Source organism: Silene latifolia, chromosome Y (genome assembly GCF_048544455.1).
Source record: "Silene latifolia isolate original U9 population chromosome Y, ASM4854445v1, whole genome shotgun sequence".
In the NCBI taxonomy this organism is placed as follows: Eukaryota; Viridiplantae; Streptophyta; class Magnoliopsida; order Caryophyllales; family Caryophyllaceae; genus Silene; species Silene latifolia.
The window spans coordinates 262,379,474-262,398,662 of record NC_133538.1 but is presented as its reverse complement, the minus strand read 5'-3'; the positions used below and the strand labels follow the sequence as shown (position 1 = coordinate 262,398,662).

General features: G+C 41.2%; 2 protein-coding genes across 2 annotated transcripts; both read left to right on the top strand.

Moving 5' to 3' along the window:
- The first annotated feature begins 2,057 nt into the window (after positions 1-2,057).
- On the top strand, positions 2,058-2,762 carry LOC141630560 (uncharacterized). Its single transcript, XM_074443354.1, has one exon. It carries the CDS (start codon positions 2,058-2,060, stop codon positions 2,760-2,762), a length of 705 nt encoding a protein of 234 aa, XP_074299455.1.
- Positions 2,763-2,901: 139 nt separating this feature from the next.
- On the top strand, positions 2,902-3,630 carry LOC141630558 (uncharacterized). Its single transcript, XM_074443352.1, has 2 exons — positions 2,902-3,030; positions 3,148-3,630. Exons 1-2 carry the CDS (start codon positions 2,902-2,904, stop codon positions 3,628-3,630), a joined length of 612 nt encoding a protein of 203 aa, XP_074299453.1.
- The last annotated feature ends 15,559 nt before the right edge of the window (positions 3,631-19,189 follow it).

The following is a 19,189-nucleotide window of genomic DNA, read 5'->3' as shown; positions in this document are numbered from 1 at the left end:
TAATATATTCGGAAGTTGAGTCTTGATGTAGAATATAAGATCGATTCGTGTTGTGGGTGATTTTATTAAAGGTCATGACCGTGCTTGTAGTAGCGTGATGTTTAGGAGTGTGAGAATATTTCACTAGTGTTGTGATTGGATGATGAGGTTACGAGGGTGAGTAAACTTCGAGGACGAAGTTCCTTTTAAGGGTGGTAGAATGTAACATTCCGTTTGATGTCTATGAGTGTCTTGGTATTGGATTTGATAGTTGATGATATTATGGAGCTAGCAGCATTAGAGGATGGTAGTTGGTTATGCATGGAGTTGGTGTCGTGAGAGATATATATGTGGTAGATACGATATAGTGAGTCATGTTGTGGAAGTAAACACAGTTGGTGGAGTGGGTGTCAAGAGTTCATGTTCTATGTTCGGTCGAGTTCTTGAGTCCTTAGCTAAGTTGTTGTGTCATGGTCGAGTCGATGGTTGTTTTTATGTATGGGTTGAACTTCTGGGACGAAGTTCTTTTAAGGAGGGAAGACTGTAATACTCCGTATTTATAAGTCTTTGGGTACTCTATCGAGTAGGCCTTACTCTGTCGAGTAAGGGTGAGTTGCGTTTTAAAATAGTTCCGACCTGTTGGGTACTCGATCGAGTAACGTGGGTACTCGATCGAGTAAGGGGGCACTCGATCGAGTACCTTAGCTACTCGATCGAGTAGCCTGTTTTACGGGGAGTTTTCTCGGGTTTTGTTAATTATGCGATTAAGGTATATAAGCTTTGTCGTCATTGTTCTAAATCACTTTTGCAAAACCTAAATTACTGTTTAAGAGAGAAAGCAAGCAAGTTCTTCATTCTAATCGCATAATTAGCAATCCCTGAGATTGGAAGGTCGATTCGCGTCGTTGGTTATACCGTTGAGTTCCTTGCGTCGAGGGTAAGATCTATGTACCCTTTTTATTGTCTTTCCTTTGATTTGGTTAAACCCTAATTTAGAGATTTAGGGGTTTATGTGTAGTATGTGATTTGGTAGCCTCTATATGTTGTATGATAGGAGGAGGGTTCATAGAGGAAGCTTTTTGACTCAGCAGTAGAGACCGTCTGATTGTGTGCTTACCAGGTAGGATTTCCTACTCAGTATTAGTCCCATAATGGGATGATTGTTGATGTGTTGAGATTGATTGTTTGTTATAGTAATTGTATTGTGACGACTGTGATTGTGATTGTACATTGTTGATAGATTCAGACGGTTGTTGATATTGTGATTGTGACTGGTTGCCTATGGTTCTCGAGATGCGTTCTCTGCTGAGTGAAGTCACTTGCGGGAGTGGCTTCACGCCCTGGTTTCGCCCTTCGTGGAACCCGCCACGGAAGGGGATGTGCACATTAATGAACATGGGTTTATCGCTCGGTATGAAGAGCGGGGATTTGGTGGGTACGGCTGCGGTCCCCCACTGGCAGTGTGGGGTCCAAAGGGATGTCGGTGATTGAGATTGTTGGGATTGGTGTGATTGTATGTGTGACAAAGTGAGCTGTCTGTTTATCGGATTGTTGATATGTATATAAATTGTGTGATTAGTACTCGACCCCGTTTAAATGTTTTAAAAACTCGTGGTGATCCATTCGGGGTGGTGAGCAGCTTGCTTTAAGCGGTATATCTTGGATACGCGTGGGATCTAGTCGGGATGGAGTCATCACATATCGTAGTCTTTAGTCTTCCGCCGTGTTTGTTAGGACAGTTCCTTTCTCGTTGGTTTATAGTTTGAGAGCAACAGATTTTGCTTACAGTTGGTTTTGTTATGCAATCACTTAACTTGTTTAATAAAGTATGTTTCTTCATTGTCTTATGATTATCATGCCTCGGGTAACCGAGATGGTAGCATCTTTATACCTGAGTGGTCCTGGTAAGGCACTTGGAGTATGGGGTGTTACACCGCTACCCGTGTGGAGGCAGAAAAAGGGATGTTGACATTATTAGGGGACCAGGAAAGCGGAGTTTGGACTCTATACATAGATGGAGCCTCTAATGCTCGGGGATATGGGGTAGGTTTTGTCCTTAGGTCCCCAAAAGCGATATGATGGTACAAGCGGTTAGGTGTGAATTCAAGGCAACTAATAACGAAGCTGAGTACGAGGCACTTATACTAGGGATGCAAATGGCACAGGGGATCAAAGTTAGGAACCTAAGGTTGTATAGTGATTCGTTGCTTGTGGTGAATCATGTGAACAATGAGTACGTGGCGCATGACTCAAAGATGATAGCCTTCCTGAAGATAGCTACGGAGCAAAAATTGAAATTCAGATCCTTTAAAATTATTCAGGTACCAAGGGTTCAGAACGTGGAAGCAGACGCTTTAGCCATGCTGGGAGCCACCTTCCAGCCTGCGGAACTCTCCAACATACCAATTACTCATGTACTAACTCCAACTATACAGAAGGAGATAGAGCAAGGTCATCCATGGGAAGCAGCGTACATGCAACACGTAAATAGGGAAGGAGTCCTGGTCTCAGATGGAAATCACCCGAGGGTTCCAAATCGGAGAACACCTTATGTGGAATGGCTAAGGGACGGAAAACTCCCGGAAGACAAGAAAAAAGCACAAAGTTTCAGAATAAGGGCCTCCAGATTCGTGCTAGTAGATAACATTCTCTTTAGAAAATCTTTGGCAGGACCTTATCTCAGATGTCTTAATAAAGGGGAAGCTGATACAGTGCTGCAGGATGTACATAGTGGAGAGTGTGGAAATCACTCTGGGGGCGGAGCCTATCTAATAAAATCTTAAAACAAGGATATTTTTGGCCCACTATGAGGGCAGACGCTGTGAATCACGCCAAGCGTTGTGATTCGTATCAAAAGGCGGCTCCAGCAATTCATCAACCAGCAGAACCATGCATCCAATCATCTCTCTATGGCCATTTATGATGTGGGGGATGGACATAGTAGGGAAGCTGCCCAGGGCTCCAGGCAACAGAGTATACATGCTTGTCATGACTGACTATTTTTTAAAATGGATTGAAGTTGAAGCTATGACAGAGGTAAAGGAGACTCAGGTGATCTCTTTTATAAAGCGTAACATCATTAGCAGGTTTGGGATACCATCTGAAATCATATGCGACAACGGATCCCAGTTCAAATATGATAACACTGAAGGGTTTTGTTCACGTTAGAATATAACGCGAAGGAAGTCGGCTACCTGCTACCCACAAACCAACGGCCAAGCAGAATCCAGCAATAAAATCATTGTGGAGAACCTCCAGAAGCGGCTGGAGGAGCTAGGAGCTAAGTGGGCAGACGAGTTGCCACTGGTACTCTGGTCTGACAGGACAACACCAAAGGTGGCAACGAGCCAGACACCGTATCGCCTAGTATTTGGGGGAGAAGCAGTGATTCCGTCAGAAGTTCTGGTACCCACGCACACGGACGGCTGCCAGACAGCAGAGCAAAACCAAATTGAAATGGCTAGGAGCCTGGACACCATTGACGAGTTAAAGGAAAGTGCTTACAAACGTATGGCGTCATGCAAGCAATCTGTAGCCAGAACTAATAACAAGAACGTCAAAGTAAGGACCCTTGTGGTAGGGGACCTGGTACTCAGAAGGGTATTTGAAAATACTAAACATCAAAAGGCAGGCAAGTTCGCTTACAAGTGAGAAGGATCATATCAGGTTGAAAGCATTGTCAAGAATGGGGCATACAGGTTGATGACCATACAAGGTCAGATCCTGAACAAAGCCTGGAACATCCGTCATCTGAAACAGTACTTTGTCTGAAAAAGTGCTAAAACTTTAGTGTACAGAGGACCTTTCAACAGTCTATGAAGCAAAAAAAAAAAAAAAAAAAAAAAAAAGAGGGGGTGGGGGTAGTATGTGCTTTAAGTGTTGGTTTGTTTTTTAATTTTCTTAAATTTTAGTTTTTTTATTTTACAAAGCAAATTGAGTCATTTTTAAACCGAGTAGTCCAGGCTGTGGCTTCCTGGATCCTGCTGTTGCCTTCGAACCCCATGAGATAGCACCAGGTAATTTGTACTACTTTGGAATTTTGCGCTTCTAGGAAGGAAGGCTTTGAATACTAATGTTGGTTGCTTGTCAGCCAACGGAAACTCTAAGGGTCCAGCCCCTGCCATGTGGGCTACGAGACGTTTACTAAATCAGCCACTTAGAGGGCATACGGTAGGATGGAGGTAGCAAGGCACGACGATACTAAGACCACCTTTACCTCACCGTTAATCCCACTAAATCCGTAGCTACGACGTAGGGCCATATACATAGGTGTATGCATAAAACTACAAACGCTGGAGCCACAAGGAACGCAACATTCCTTGTTAACCGGAAAAGGAAAATGAGAGGTACGCTTTAACTAGCTCTCTTATTGATAAGATATTTTATGTCATGGGTAAAATATGTTATCAAACACCTGCCAACAGGGGCAGAGGTTGTGCACCTGGAGCCAGGTCAGCCTCCTGGAAAAATCAAAGTGAAAACAAACCTCAGACACCGAAAGCATAACATAAAGATATAACAAAAAGGGCCTAAGAGCTAGGCCCAAAAGTAATTCAAAATAAGGACACCTACTAGCTATAGCAGGTGCCATAGTAGTTTCAAGCCTGCACACCGGCAGGCGCAAGCAAACGCAAGAAAAACAAAAAAAGAGTTCAAAAGTATAATTACAAAACTTGCACCACACAGGACCAAGTCCCCAGAAAGTATGATTAAAATTTTTTTAAGAGAGGTCAGTCCTCTCAACAACAGCACTCTAACCATTGCCTTGCTCCCTCTGCTACTCTAACACAGGTACTTGGACAGCTTGAGAAGCCATAACAGCATCACCACCAGCCTCCTCTGCCAGGATCTCCTCTACAGCATTGGCCTCAGTAATAGTTCCGAAGATGTTTATGGCGAGGAACTCAGTTTCAGGATTGGTAACCTCAGCATCAGTAGGAAATAGGGCACTCAAATCCATACCATTGGGGAAAGCACGGGCAAACTCCGCTTGCTCCTCCTCCAGGTTCCATTAGGTGTGCCTCCCTTCGGTGTAGGCCCGGATGCAGTCAAGCCTCCCCTAAAAGGCGGTGTAGGCTCCCACGTTCCTGGCCAGTTCATCCATCTCCTCAGCACGAGCCTCGGCCTTGGATAGCTCGGTGGTCAGAATGCAATTAGCTTCTTGCGTCCTGGCAAACTGATCCTTGGCTACCTCATTTTCCCTCTTGGCTGCATAGAGTTGCTCCCTCAGTTTAGCACAGGTGGCCATAAGTTCCTTGTTCTTCCCCACGGATGCCAGATATTCAACCTTGGCTCTCTGCAATATCTTGTGAAGATAAAGGGATGATTGCAGAGCCTGGGGCACATAGGGAAACCGTCAATCAGAAAGAAAATGTGATATAATGGACAGTAGATGGGGGCAACAGAAAGCAGACTTACGAGGAAACAATGCTCAGCAGCCAGATCAATCCTCTTCTGAGGGTTTGTCTCGTCAAACATACGTGTGCAGGTTGGTGCCAGGAGCCGCTCCAACGAGGGCCAGTAGCTGACACGTTCAGCATCCCCAAAGCCAACAGGAAGGCGGATTAACTGGTCATCAGCACGGGTAGGGGAACCAGGAGCGCGTGATAGGGGAGTAACCTCAATGGGTTCTGGAACAGGTTTGGGAGCAGATCTCCTTTTGGACGAAGTAGGTGAGGGAGTGGACTCATCTGTCCTTTTCCTTGCATGGCGCATCAAGATCTCGAAGGCAGAAGGGTGGGTACTTCCTACAAACACGCCAAAACACAAATATGGGTATTCAAAGTGGATGGTTGCAGGACCAAGCAAGAGTCAGAAGGAAGCACTTACCAGAATACATGGTTTCTTTAGCAGTGAAACTATCTAGACCAGAGAGTAGAGCAGGAAATGACCTTTGTCCTTCAGGGATGGAGAAGAGCTTGGTAACAGAAATGTCCTCGTCCTCAGATTTCTCAGGGTTCTTGAGTTCTGCAACAAACCATATAGTAAGAAAAGTGAGTAGCACAGGGAATCACAGAAAGAGACATGCAAGAATACTTACTCTTGGCCCGGATCTAGTGTTTATGGAGATAGTCAGCGTGTAAAGGAAGGGATTCAAGCTTGCTGTAAAAGAATCCTCATACCAACCATTGTCTTTGCCTTTGGCCGCAGACTGAAGAAAGTTTTCAGTCTTCTCCATGGCCCTAAAGGTATATTGGACATTCCCAAGTGACCGACACTCAAACCCGTGGGTCAGATCTGGTAGCCCATTCTTAACATCCAAGCTTTTATTGAGAGCAACAGTGGATAGAAGGATCCTCCATCCATATGGGGAAACTTGGACCATTGGAAGGGAGTTTAGACGAATGAACTCTTGAATCATTAAGGGGAAAGGAAACCTGAGACCAAGGATGAAGGGGTACGTGTACAGGCAGATCCACCCCTCACGGAAGGCGTCAGCTTTCTGACCGGGTCTAGGGATGTGGGTCATCACATTATCGCCCAGACCCAAGAGAGCTTTGATTCTGGGGATGTCATTTTGGGTCAAGTGGGAGTCGCAGGAATGCTGTTTTTTGAGGACCCCCTTGGAAGGAAAAACATCATTCCCAACAAGGTCGATGGTGGCGGACGAAGATATGGTGAAACGGGTTTTTGCCATGGGAAAAATGAAGAAAAGAAGAGAATGGAAGTACCTAGAAGATGGAAGAAGATGGCAGCAATGACGACGAAAGGAAAGTGGGGAGACGAATTTTGGGAATCGAGGTTTTGAGGGTTTTAAGAAGATGGAAATGATTGATGAGAGAGAAAAAAGGGGCGGGTGAGATTAAATAGGAAAAAGTTGGTGGGAGTTTAAAATGTGAAGGAGTATGCGAGAAGTCATTCAACGATACACTGCAATTTCCAGCTCAAACATCTAGGGTTAGACTTTCGCGAAAAATTGGGGGCAAACTGTTAGTCCTAATTTCTGGATATGGGCTGAGCCAGGGAAGCAGGTGAGGAGGCTGAGCACTCAGAAGGCAGAATGGGAGCAGCGCGCATTAGGGAAGAAGATGCAGACTTGGACACCCGCTTATTCACGGATGGGATAAGGAAATCTTATCTATTGCCATATTCGAAATAAGAAAAGTCCGACCTTGTCTACAACTAAGAATACTTGACGAAGAAGCAAAGAACCCTAGAAGGAGGAGCTTCCATAACATAGCATAATCACCCATACTGTACACTCCGTCGAATTATAGTGAAAATATTGGTGGGATTCCGTCTGCCCCCGCGATTGTTTCCCATACTGGGCTTTCCGCGTAACCAAAATTATTTCTTTCATTCATTTATTTCCACGTACAAACTAACATACATACAAAAATACAATAAACCACCAATCACAATATTGACTTAACGCTAAGACGCTTTAACCCTAAATTGGTAGAAATTTACCAAAACATTAAACCCGTGGCGTGTGAAGGGCTTCCTTATGTATCAGTTTCCCACAATTCTTCTTAATCTCAGGAGTGAGTGATGCGTGTCTTTCATATGATGTTTTACATCCTCTTTTCCACGCATTTCACAGCTCATTTGTGTAGTTTAAGCTACCATTTCCCCTATTTCGGTCTATTTTCGTGTTTTTGTACATTATTGCAGAAATGTGAAGAATTCAATGGAAATTGAGCTAAATCCATCCCCGAGTGTCTTGCATTGCATTTGACGTGAAGCATTCGCTTAAGGAACGAGCTTGGTGCGCATTCCAAGGCCCAAAAGACAAATCCACGAGATTATAGAAGTTAAGTGTCAGCTACTTCAGTCGATCAACCACTGCCTTCAGTCGATCGACCAACTTGCGGGTTCCAGAGGCTACTGTACACTGCTACTCAGTCGATCGACCGCCACTCTTAGTCAATCGACCATATTGCTGCTTCAGACGAGAATTAAAAGATCAAGGAACTTAAAGCCCATTGTGTTTAGGTTTTAATAATAAGTGTTACGTATATTTCTTATATAACATAACCTAGTTTACAGGGAGATTCATTAAGAAATTTACCTAGTTTTCTACTAGTTCTTTAGCCAGTTTTCCAACATTCAACAGTTAGGGTTTTTAATACAATTTCGTACAATTACTTTTGCATTCGGTTTCTGGATCTCTTGCAGCAATTCCAATCGGTATTCTTCTGCTAATAATTCAGTTTGCTTTATTATCGCTTTGTAGGATAGAATTGCTAGTTAGTTTCCCAAAACCGATTAATCGTTTATGTTAATTGTTTGTTCTATTATTTCAAGCATGAATTCTTCTGTCTATTTTATTGGTTTTCTTGTTGTTATCACCCTTAATATGAGTAGCTAAATAGTTTGTTCTAGGATGTAGGGGAATTATAGTATAGGCGGCAATAAAATGAATACGGCCTGATCGCGTGTCAGTCGATCGACTGCCATACCTGGTCGATCGACTGACCACGTGAGGTTTACCCTCGTTTTAATTGATTTAAATGTTGTGTTTGACGAATCGAATGCATGCGGCTAGTTGAATGCTTAATATATGACTGACCCATTAGATCGAGAGATAGGGACAGTTGTTAGATCACCAATTAAAATGACTAAACTATGCTGAGATCGAAAGATAGGTAAAGTTTAGACCGTTAGTCACTTTTCAGGATGAAAGTTATATTAGTGATATTAGGGGCCTATAGCGAGATCGAAAGATGCTATTTGTTAAGAGTGGACCGAGAGGACCTCTTTATTTCCCGCCTCATGTGTTTGATTTAGACCTGTTTAATATGCTGCCGCCGAAACTATAGTGAACCGACCATCCTAGTACCCCTTCTTTTATCTGTTTTAACCGTTTATTTAGTTTATTGTCTTTTATTGCTATTGGTATAGACCAAATCAAATCAACCCCCACTTTCGTTACCTTAGACTAAATTAGACAATTAGAAATTACATTCGCCTCCTTGTGGTTCGACCCTGTTACCACTAGCCTAGGTTAGTTTTAATAGGAAATTATAAATATTATTTTTGGTGCTCACAACGACGGGTATCAAATTTTGGCGCCGTTGCCGGGGAGGCAATTGTTCTAATTTTTAGTTGTTTTTATTCAGTCTTTCTTTAGTTTAAGGGACTTCCGTTCTTTAAACTTTTCTTATATTCTTTTTGTAGTTTCTTCTTATGCGCAGGTCACAGGGTGGTGAACTAGTACCATTCAATCCTGAGATCGAGAAATCCTTGCGCGAGTTGAGACGATCACAAAGGGTATTACCGACAGAGGAAGAGCTGAGTACTCTGTCAAGTTACTACGAGAACGCTCTGTTCGAAGAAGATCCACCTACATCTCCTGCCTCTACTTCTTCAGCTGAGACAGTCACTTCTCCAGAAATTCCAGTCATGGCTAAATGAACAATTTAGGATCTAGACGAGCTACATTCGGGAGATTCATTTTGAAGTTTGACAAACTTTTCATGAAGCATTCTAATCTCCCTTTTGTAGGCATCCAAGTTGACCTTAAGACACTCATTCTCTTTGGATAGATTGGTGACTAGTTCGTTTGACATTTCTTTGGCACTATCAGTGGCAATAGTCTGAGACACTATTGTTTTAAGTTTTTCTATCTCATCAACTAAGTCATCAATTACGCCTTTAGATATGGATTGTTCATTTAGAAGTTTATCTCGTTCCTTGGTTATCATGGACATTTGTAAAATAATAGTAGTATTGACATTCTCAAGATCAGAAGCATCATTGGGGTTCGACCAAAGACACTCTAGTTCATTTGACAACTCTTTGTTCAATTTGTTTACTCTTTTCACCTCATTATATGCCTCAGAGGTAACAGTCACACTGTCCGTTGCCTTAAGTTCATTTTTAAGGCGAAAGTTTTCTTGAGCAATTTCTTCTATTTCATCTTGCATGAGATCCAACTTGTTAGTTTGTGAACGACACTTATCAAAGAGTTTATAAAGAAGCTTACATACTTTTTCTTTGGAGTAAGTCCTAGCATTGGCTTTTAGAAGTTTTACCTCATTGTTGGAATCCGAGTCGGAATCATCGGGGTGAGCCATAAGACATCTAAGATGCTCAGATTTAGAGGGTTTGGAGACTTTGTCCTTGAGACGATTTGTAAGACACATTTTAGCCTCTAGTTCCTCCTCGATGATCTCATCGTCCATGGAGTCGGACATTCCCCATATGGCGGACATGACCCTTTTCTGGTACTCCTTTTTAGCCTTATTTCGCTTATCCTTAGACTTAATCTCATCCCACTTAGGACATTCTTTAATTTGGTGTGATTTGTCACCAGACATAAAGCATCCTATAGTGGTAGTGGGTCTTTTCTTTGGAAAGCATTTTTTCGTGAAATTATTGTTGAACCTTTTGTGTCCATGGTCATTCACCATTCCAACTAAGTTCCTAGAGAACAAAGCGAACTCATCTTCCTCTTCATTATCATCATCAATTTAAGAGGATGTTAGAGCAAGACTCTTTCCCCTTGAAGATTCACTAGAGTGCTTATCGAGATTGAACTCGTGAGCCATGAGTGATCCCATTAGCTTATGAAGAGAAAGAATGGATAAATATTTGGCTTCCTCTATGGCGGTTACCTTAGGTTGCCATTTAGTGGTAAGACTACGAATAATTTTTCGAATAATTTCCTCGGACACGAAATTTCTCCCTAGACTTTTTAGTTCGTTGATAATACACGAAAAGCGAGATAAAAAGCTATTTATTGACTCGTCCTTTGCCATATGAAACATCTCATATTGTTGCATGAGAAGATCGATATGGTGCTTTCTAACTTGAGACGTCCCTTCATAGGCAAGAACAAGGGATTCCCAAATTTGTTTGGCCGTAGGACAACCAGAAATCCGACTAACTTCGGCCTCGCCTACACACCGTTGAAGAATCGACATCGCTTTCGAGTTTTTCTCGGCCAATTTGAAATCATTTTCATCGTAATCTTTTTCGGCCTTGACTTTAGAAAAACCCGTAAGAATGTCGGTTTCCTAAATAGCAAGAGGTCCGTCCTCAATGATTTTCCAACATTGATAATCAATACTTTTGATGTAGTGCTCCATTTTGAGCTTCCACCATCCAAAATTCTCACCGGTAAAGACCGGGATCTTGGAGTATTTTGAGGAATCCATTTCCCAAGATTCAAACTCTAAGGTGATTAAACTCGATCAAGAGCATGAGGCTATGATACCAATTGAAGAGTTTAGGATTCTAAGTACCTAAGAGAGGGAGGGGGTGAATTAGGTACTATTTTAAAATTTCAACTTAATCTTTATTGAATTAAAGCAAGTTGGTTGATGATATGAAGAACAAGTGGATACATCAAATAAATTGATTCATTAAGAGTGTATCACGTTGTTAATAATGATTGTTGTAAGGCAACGATCGATCTGACTGTTGCTTGTTTGTCTTAGCACATGAGATAAGGCTAGTGACCAAAAGCAACAGTATCAGGAACCGTTGTTAAATAAAAACGTGAGTGAAGAACAAGTAAGAAAAATGCAGCGGAAATAAAAGTAACGAGAGATCAACATGATGTTTTTGAAATGGTTCGGCCAACACTCTAAGGGCCTACGTCCAATCTTCTTTTATTAATAAGTTAAGTGATCTACACCAACTACTTAAGCACATACAATAAAAGGACCAACGACCTACTTCGGTTACGACACGAGTTCTAAGACTACTCCGTCTAGAAACTCAAGACTCTAACTAGAATGTTTACTAGATCAAGTTTCTTCAAACTGATTCTATGAAAGAATTGATAAGGAAAACTTATTGATCAAACAGTTCTAGGTAAGAGAATGCAATACTTAAGGCAACGGTAGTGAAGACTGTTGTCACTTGAAGACTTATAAATATTTTTCCAAGGAAGTAAAAAGCTTTGAGTTCTTAAAAACAATTTTGCAAAACACTTTGAAACTCTCAGGAAAGTCTTGAGAAATGAAGGTGAAGAGTGCTCCTTTTATAGGGAAGCAAACTAGGGTTTAGAGGTCAAGACATATGATAGAAAACAAATATCTTTGACTTAGCCAAGTTTGCATAAAAGGGGGCATTCTTCCAAAGGTTGAAGAAGAAAAGAAGCTTTGTTATTATCTTTAAAAGGCATTTGAAAATCAGTCAAGGCATGGTTGACAACCAAGTGAAGACATTTTTAGAGAAACAATTTTGGAAAGAAACAAGTCCTTTTTTCCAAAACCCATGATAAAATATATTGCCATTTTGAAATAAAACCTTTTGAAAGATGCCATTGGAATATTCTTTTCTTAAAAAAAACCTTTCATAAAATTCAAATATCAGAAATGAGTATTTCAAAAATAGAAGTTTGTATTTGGAAATATGAATATTTTTGAAATTGAAGACTTCCTTCAAGTGACATGAGCTAAAGCAACAATCTTGCTGCATGTTGCCTTAGTAAGCAGACCGTTGTTGAACAGCAGTCTTGCTTACTGTTGCCTTAGTACTATACTCTTTTACCCTTATATAAGTGACTCTTATTACAACACAATTCTTGCGTAGCTTCATAAACACGTTTCGACCATAAGCATTTGATAATCTCTTGATTAGGAGGTTAGACTTAATCCTGAAATGGAACATCTTAAATCATGGTTAAAGTAGGCATGTGATCATCAACAAAAGTGTTCTAACTACAAGTCATCAACATCCGACATACCAGTGGTTAAGGAGTTTGGTGACGTTTTTCCAGATGAGATACCGGGGTTACCTCCTAAGAGGGACATCGACTTCAGCGTTGAACTCAAACCGGGGTTGAGTCCAATATCTAAAGCACCGTACCGGATGGGGCCTAAAGTGTTGCAGGAGTTGAAGAAGCAGCTGGATGAGTTACTAGACAAGGGGTACATTCGACCTAGTGTATCCCCTTGGGGTGCACCGGTTTTGTTTGTGAAAAATAAAGATGGGAGTATAAGGTTATGCATCGACTATAGGGAGTTGAACCATGTTATAGTGAAGAATAAGTACCCTTTACCGAGGATAGATGATCTTTTTGACCAGTTGAGTGGAGCTGGTGTCTTTTCGAAGATTGATCTAAGGTCAGGGTACCATCAGTTGAGGATTCAGGATGAAGACATACCAAAGATAACTTTTCGATCGCGGTATGGTCACTATGAATATGCGGTGATGCCGTTTGGGTTAACTAATGCGCCAGCGGTATTTATGGATCTGATGAACCGGGTTTTCAGCCAGTACTTAGATCGATTCGTGGTAGTGTTTATAGATGACATCTTATTCTATAGCAAGACTAAGGAAGAGCATGAGGAGTACTTACGATTGGTGTTGCAAACTCTACGCGATAATCAGTTGTATGTCAAGTTATCTAAGTGTGAGTTCTGGTTAGAGAGGGTGCTTTTTTTGGGCCATGTGATATCGAAAGAGGGTGTGTTAGTGGATCCTAACAAGATTGAGGCAGTGGCAAACTGGGAAGCACCAAAGAATATTGCTGAGATCCGGAGTTTCTTGGGTTTAGCTGGCTACTACATGAGGTTTGTGAAAGACTTTTCTAAGATCGCCTGGCCTATGACAGCTTTGATGAGGAAAGAGACCAGATTTAGTTGGGATGAGAGTTATGAAACGGCGTTCCAAACATTAAAGGAGCATTTGACTACTACAGCTCCTGTCTTGGCTTTACCCGAGGGGAATGAGAACTTTGAGGTTTATATCGATGCTTCAAAGAATGGGTTAGGTTGTGTGTTGATGCAGAATGGGAAAGTTATCGCTTATGCTTTGAGGTAGCTGAAACCGTATGAGAACTATCCTACTCACGACTTGGAACTAGGTGCAGTAGTTTTTGCTCTAAAGATTTGGAGGCACTATCTATATAGGGCGACCTTTAAAGTGTTTTCTGATCACAAGAGTTTGAAGTACATCTATACTCAGAAGGAGTTGAATATGCGACAGAGGAGGTGGATGGAGCTCATTGGTGACTATGACATGAATATTATATAGCATGAAGGAAAGGCAAATCTTGTGGCAGATGCGTAAGTAGGAAGAGTGTGCATTCCTTATGCACAACTATGTCACTAATAAGGTTGAAAGATGAAGTGACCAAGATGGGGATATATGTGATCCATAAGGGGGGTGTTAAGGGAGATTTAACAGTTAAACCAGAGCCTTATGATTATATTCGGTGGAAGCAGGCTCTTGATTCTAAGATTCAGGAGTGGAGGGGTGGAGTAGAGAATGGGACAGTGTCTCAGTTCTCTATTCATTCTGATAGTTGTGTTCGGTTTGATGGGAGATGGTGTGTACCTAAGGATGAGGAGCTAATGAACATAATCATGACGAAGGCTCACTGCACTCCGTATTCAGTGCATCCATGTGGTGACAAGCTTTATAAGGATCTTAAGCAGACATTTTGGTGGCCTGGGATGAAGAGGGAGACAGCTGAATTTGTGGCTCGATGTTTGACTTGCCAGAGTGTCAATAGGGAGCAGCGAAGACCGCAAGGTAAGATTCAGTTTCTTGAGGTACATGAGTGGAAGTGGGAATCTATCTCCATGGATTTTATTGTGGGTTTAGAGAGAACTCGGCAAAGTAATAATATAATTTGGGAAATCGTTGATTGATTGACCAAGTTAGCTCATTTATTCCCATGAAAGATACGTGGAGTAAGGTTCAGTTGGCGAATGGCTACAAGAAGAATGTGGTGAGATTGCATGGAGTGCCGAAGGATATTGTGTCAGATCGAGATGCGAGATTCATTTCTTAGTTTTGGCAAGAGTTTTAGGAATTGATGGGAACTAGATTGAAGATGAGTACCGCATTTCATCCTGCGACAGATGGGCACACGGAGAGAACAATCAAGACTTTGGAGGACATGTTAAGGGCTTGCGTGATGGAATTTGGTGGTAGTTGGGATGGCTCCATTCGAGGCGTTGTGTGGGAGGAGGTGTAGGAGTCTGATTTGTTGGGATGACAGCGCAGAGGCAGTGGTTTTAGGACCACAGATAGTGCAAGATATGGTTGAGCAAGTGAGGTTGATTCGAAAAAAGATGAAAGCGGCCCAGGATCGACAAAAGAGTTATGCGGATTTGCATCGTCGGGACATTGAGTTCCAAGTTGGGATAAGGTTCTTTTGAAGGTGTCACCTATGCGTAGGGTGATGCAATTTGGTAAGAAAGGGAAGTTAAGTCAGAAGTTCATTGGCCTTATGAGATTTTGGATCGTGTTGGCGAGGTTGCTTATCGGTTAGCTTTGCCACCAACTTTGGATCGAGTACAAAATGTGTTTTATGTGTCTCAACTCTGGAGGTACGTGAGTGATCCTTCTCATGTGATAGAGGTTGAGAACATTGAGTTGGATAAATCCTTGTCTAATCTTGAAGTGCCAAAGGAGATTCTAGATCACAAGGTTCACAAGACTAGAAATAGGGAGACTATTTTGCTAAAGGTGTTGTGGTCCAATCACAACGTCGAGGAAGCAACTTGGGAGGCGGAAGAAGCGATGAAGGAGCGTTATCCGTTTCTTTTTTATCAGATATGTGTGGTTAATGGGACGTAACCATGTTTCTTTAAGGGGGGTAGGAGATGATCGCATAAGCTTTTGGTGCGATTTTTGGTCAGTTTTGGTCAAGTTTAGTGTATGTTTTGGGTTGTTAAGTTGTGTTTTAAGTTTTGTCTTGAGTTGTAGTTGTGTCGTTACATTATAGTTGAGTATAGTGAGTTTTGTTTTCAGTATGGGTTTGAATTTCAGGGACGAAGTTCAGTTTTAAGGAGAGAGACTGTAATACCTTAGATATTTGAGCTGTTGGGTACTCTATCAAATAGGAATTACTCTGTCGAGTAAGTCATTTACGGATTCTGGAGTACATTCAATTTTGAATGTACTCGATCGAGTGAGGCCAACTCGATCGAGTACGTTAGTTACTTGATCGAGTAGTTCGGGTTTTACGGACTTTTCGGCCGGGTTTGATAGTAAACGTGGAGAGGTATTTAAAGTTTGATCGACAAGTTTTTATCACTTTTACCTTTATTTTTATAAACTTTTCACAAGAAAACTCTACGACGCTCAGTTCTCTCCTCTTTTGCTATCAAATCAAGGCTAGGATTGTCGGTGATCGTCATCGTTTGGCTAAGATGTAAGACCCCCATACTCCAAGTGCCTTACCAGGACCACCTAAAGCATGGGAATGCTACCATCTCGGTTAACCGAGGTAATGTATATCAAATAGACAATAAAGAAACGTACTTTATTAAGTAAATTTTATAGCGATACATGTCCAATACCAAAACTGTTAAAGAAAATACAACTGTTTCCCAAAGATGTCAAACCAACTAAAGTAAATAAATGTTTAACGACACAGCGGAAGACTTCTAGACATCTCGTGATGACTCAACCCAGCTATCCATGCACGTCCATCTCATACCTATTCAATAACTGCTCACTACCCCCGAATGGATCACCACAGTTTTCAAAACATTTAAACGGGGTCAGTTACTGATTACACAAAAACAATATAACAGAAACAATACAACAATCACCCAATCTCCATCATAACTCCACACACCTGACTACACACTAAAGTGTGACTAAAGTGTGTAGTCCTGCCAGAATACCCATTTCAACAAGTATTCCACACCGCCAGCGGGGGACCGCAGCTGTTCCCACCTAAGCCCCGCTCATCTCATCCGAGCGATAACCCATGTTCCTTAATGTGCACATGCTCTCTGTGGCGGGTTCCATAGAGGGCGAATCAAGGGCGTGAAGCCACTCCCGCAAGTGACTCCACTTAGCCGAGGACGCACCTCGAGTACCACAAACAAATAATCACAACCAACTGCATTATACAACAACAATCACCAATTACCAATTCCAATACGATATGAACCAACAACAAGAAACAACCATCAACAAAATCATGTAACCAATAACCGATTAGGGAAACCTACCTGGAATAAGGAATCACGAGACCGTCATAAGCAGCTAATCAGTAATGCTCCTCTACGAAACCTCCTCTTATAATCACATATCCGTACAATTACCATCTAATAACCATAACATTCCCAAAACCCCCAATTCTACCCAATTAGGGTTTTAAGCAAAATCAACAAAACAATATAAAAACTATACAAGGATCTTACCTTTGACACGACGAACTCAACGGCGTACAGAACACGACGATCCGACAACCTTCGCCTTTGGGATTTGATAACAACGTGAAGAATAAAGCAACGTAACTCTTTTCTCTCTTTGAAAGGTTTTTAGAAAAGTAAAAGTGATTAAGAAAGATGACGGAAACCCTTAAATACTAATTACGCGTTATTAACAAAACCTGGCTAAAACAACCTGTAAGACCAACTTACTCGATCGAGTGAGTGACTTACTCGATCGAGTGCCCCTTACTCGATCGAGTGTCACACATACTCGATCGAGTACCCATCAGGTTGACTACTGTTTCGTATAAAAATATACTTACTCAACAGAGTAAGCCCCACTCGATAGAGTACCCAAGACATAGAAAACCGTAGTATTAAATAAGATTTCTATGTTGTTTTTATGTCAGTTTGTTAATTTTTGTTAAACCCTAATTGGGTGATTTGGGAGTTTTGGGAGTAATTGTTGTGGTAGATTATAATTGTATGATTATTTTTATAGGACGTGGTTTCGTAGAAGGCTTTTTGATCTACTGCTTTTGTTGATTGGTGATTCCATTTCAGTTAGGGTTTTCCCTACTCGGTTACTGTATAATTGATTTAAGTGCTGTCGTGGTTGAATCATATGATTATCTCTATGGTTAATTGTAATTCTTGGTATTGGCATGATTATCCGTATTGTGGTTTCTGGGTGTAATTGTCTGTGATTCACGAGGTGCGTGATGTGGTCTGCGATGTCGTCGGGTCACATCCAATCAAAACACATTTATAATACTCAACAAACAACTAGTTAGCGGTAAGTCGAGGTCGATCCATGGGACGGTGTTCTTTGGGTTTTAAGTCTATCTATCTCAATATATGCTAGTGTCACAATTTGGTTGGGTTTGTAGTTGTGTCTATTCTAATGCAAACAATAAGGTAAAACAAGCAATAAAAGGAAGGATGTAAGCAAATGATTAAAAGTGCTAGGATATCATGGGGTCATAGGGGATTCATGGTTTTAATCATACAAACATGTTTACAGTTATATGCAAGCAATTAGTGTTGTGGAGAAACCGAGTTGGTTTATGTCTTACGGTTCATAGGAAGAGTTGGGTCCCGGAGCCGAATAGATTAGATTGTACAACACCTACAAGTCGACTTACTTTCCTCCTATTCAATTTCTATGCATGGTCTAACAAGACTAGAGTTGGTTTATATCTTACAAGTCAAGTTGAGTAAATAAGAGATGGTTGTAAATGCAAGTATTCATAGGCTTAGCATTTCATCAAACATAACATGTGCATAAAGTTGACATCACAACAAGCAAGCAAAATAAACTATGAAAGCATATTAATTTAAGCATGAATCATTCCCCATGTTTGTTTCCCTTAATTACCCATTAATCCTAGCTAAAGAAACTACTCACTCATTATCATGGAAAACATGTCATTAATGGTGTCAATCATCACAACAAGTATAAACATGATAATAGAATGAAGAAATGAACAATAAAGATTAAAGAGTAAAGGAATTATACCAAACTTGAGATGATCCAAATAATAAAGCAAAGAATAATAGAAGAAACTTGATTGATTGATGAAGGGTTGTCAATCCTCCAATAATAACCCAATAATCATCAATTACCCAAAAGTAACAAACTTGAATAATAAACTTGAACAATAATTAAGGAGAGATTAATGTGTAATTTGTGGAAAGATTAAAGAGTAATCTATTCTAATCTACTCCTAATCTAATCTAAAGAAGGATTTTCTACTCTAAAAACTTGATAAAAGGATCCCCCCTTGATTATTACAAATGGGGTATTTATAGTGGAAATTAGGTGGATGCATTAGGGTTAACTAAGGGCTAAACTAGTAATTACACTTTTTAGATTGAGCAGGGAGAAGCCGATATTTTTCGAAGGAAGGGCTTCTTTCTTTGAAGCTTGAAGAAGACGAAATTGTGCTGTGAAGGAATCCGGGCGGATTGTTGTCGGGACGGGCGGATTGTAGAAAGGGAAGACGGGCGGATTTGGAAGAAGACGCACGTCTTCTGTTGCTTGGGGACGGCCGGATTCTAGAGAATCCGCATGGGTTGGAGGGCTATCTCGTCTTCTCTTCTATTCTTCCCTTTCCTTCATTTCCACTTTA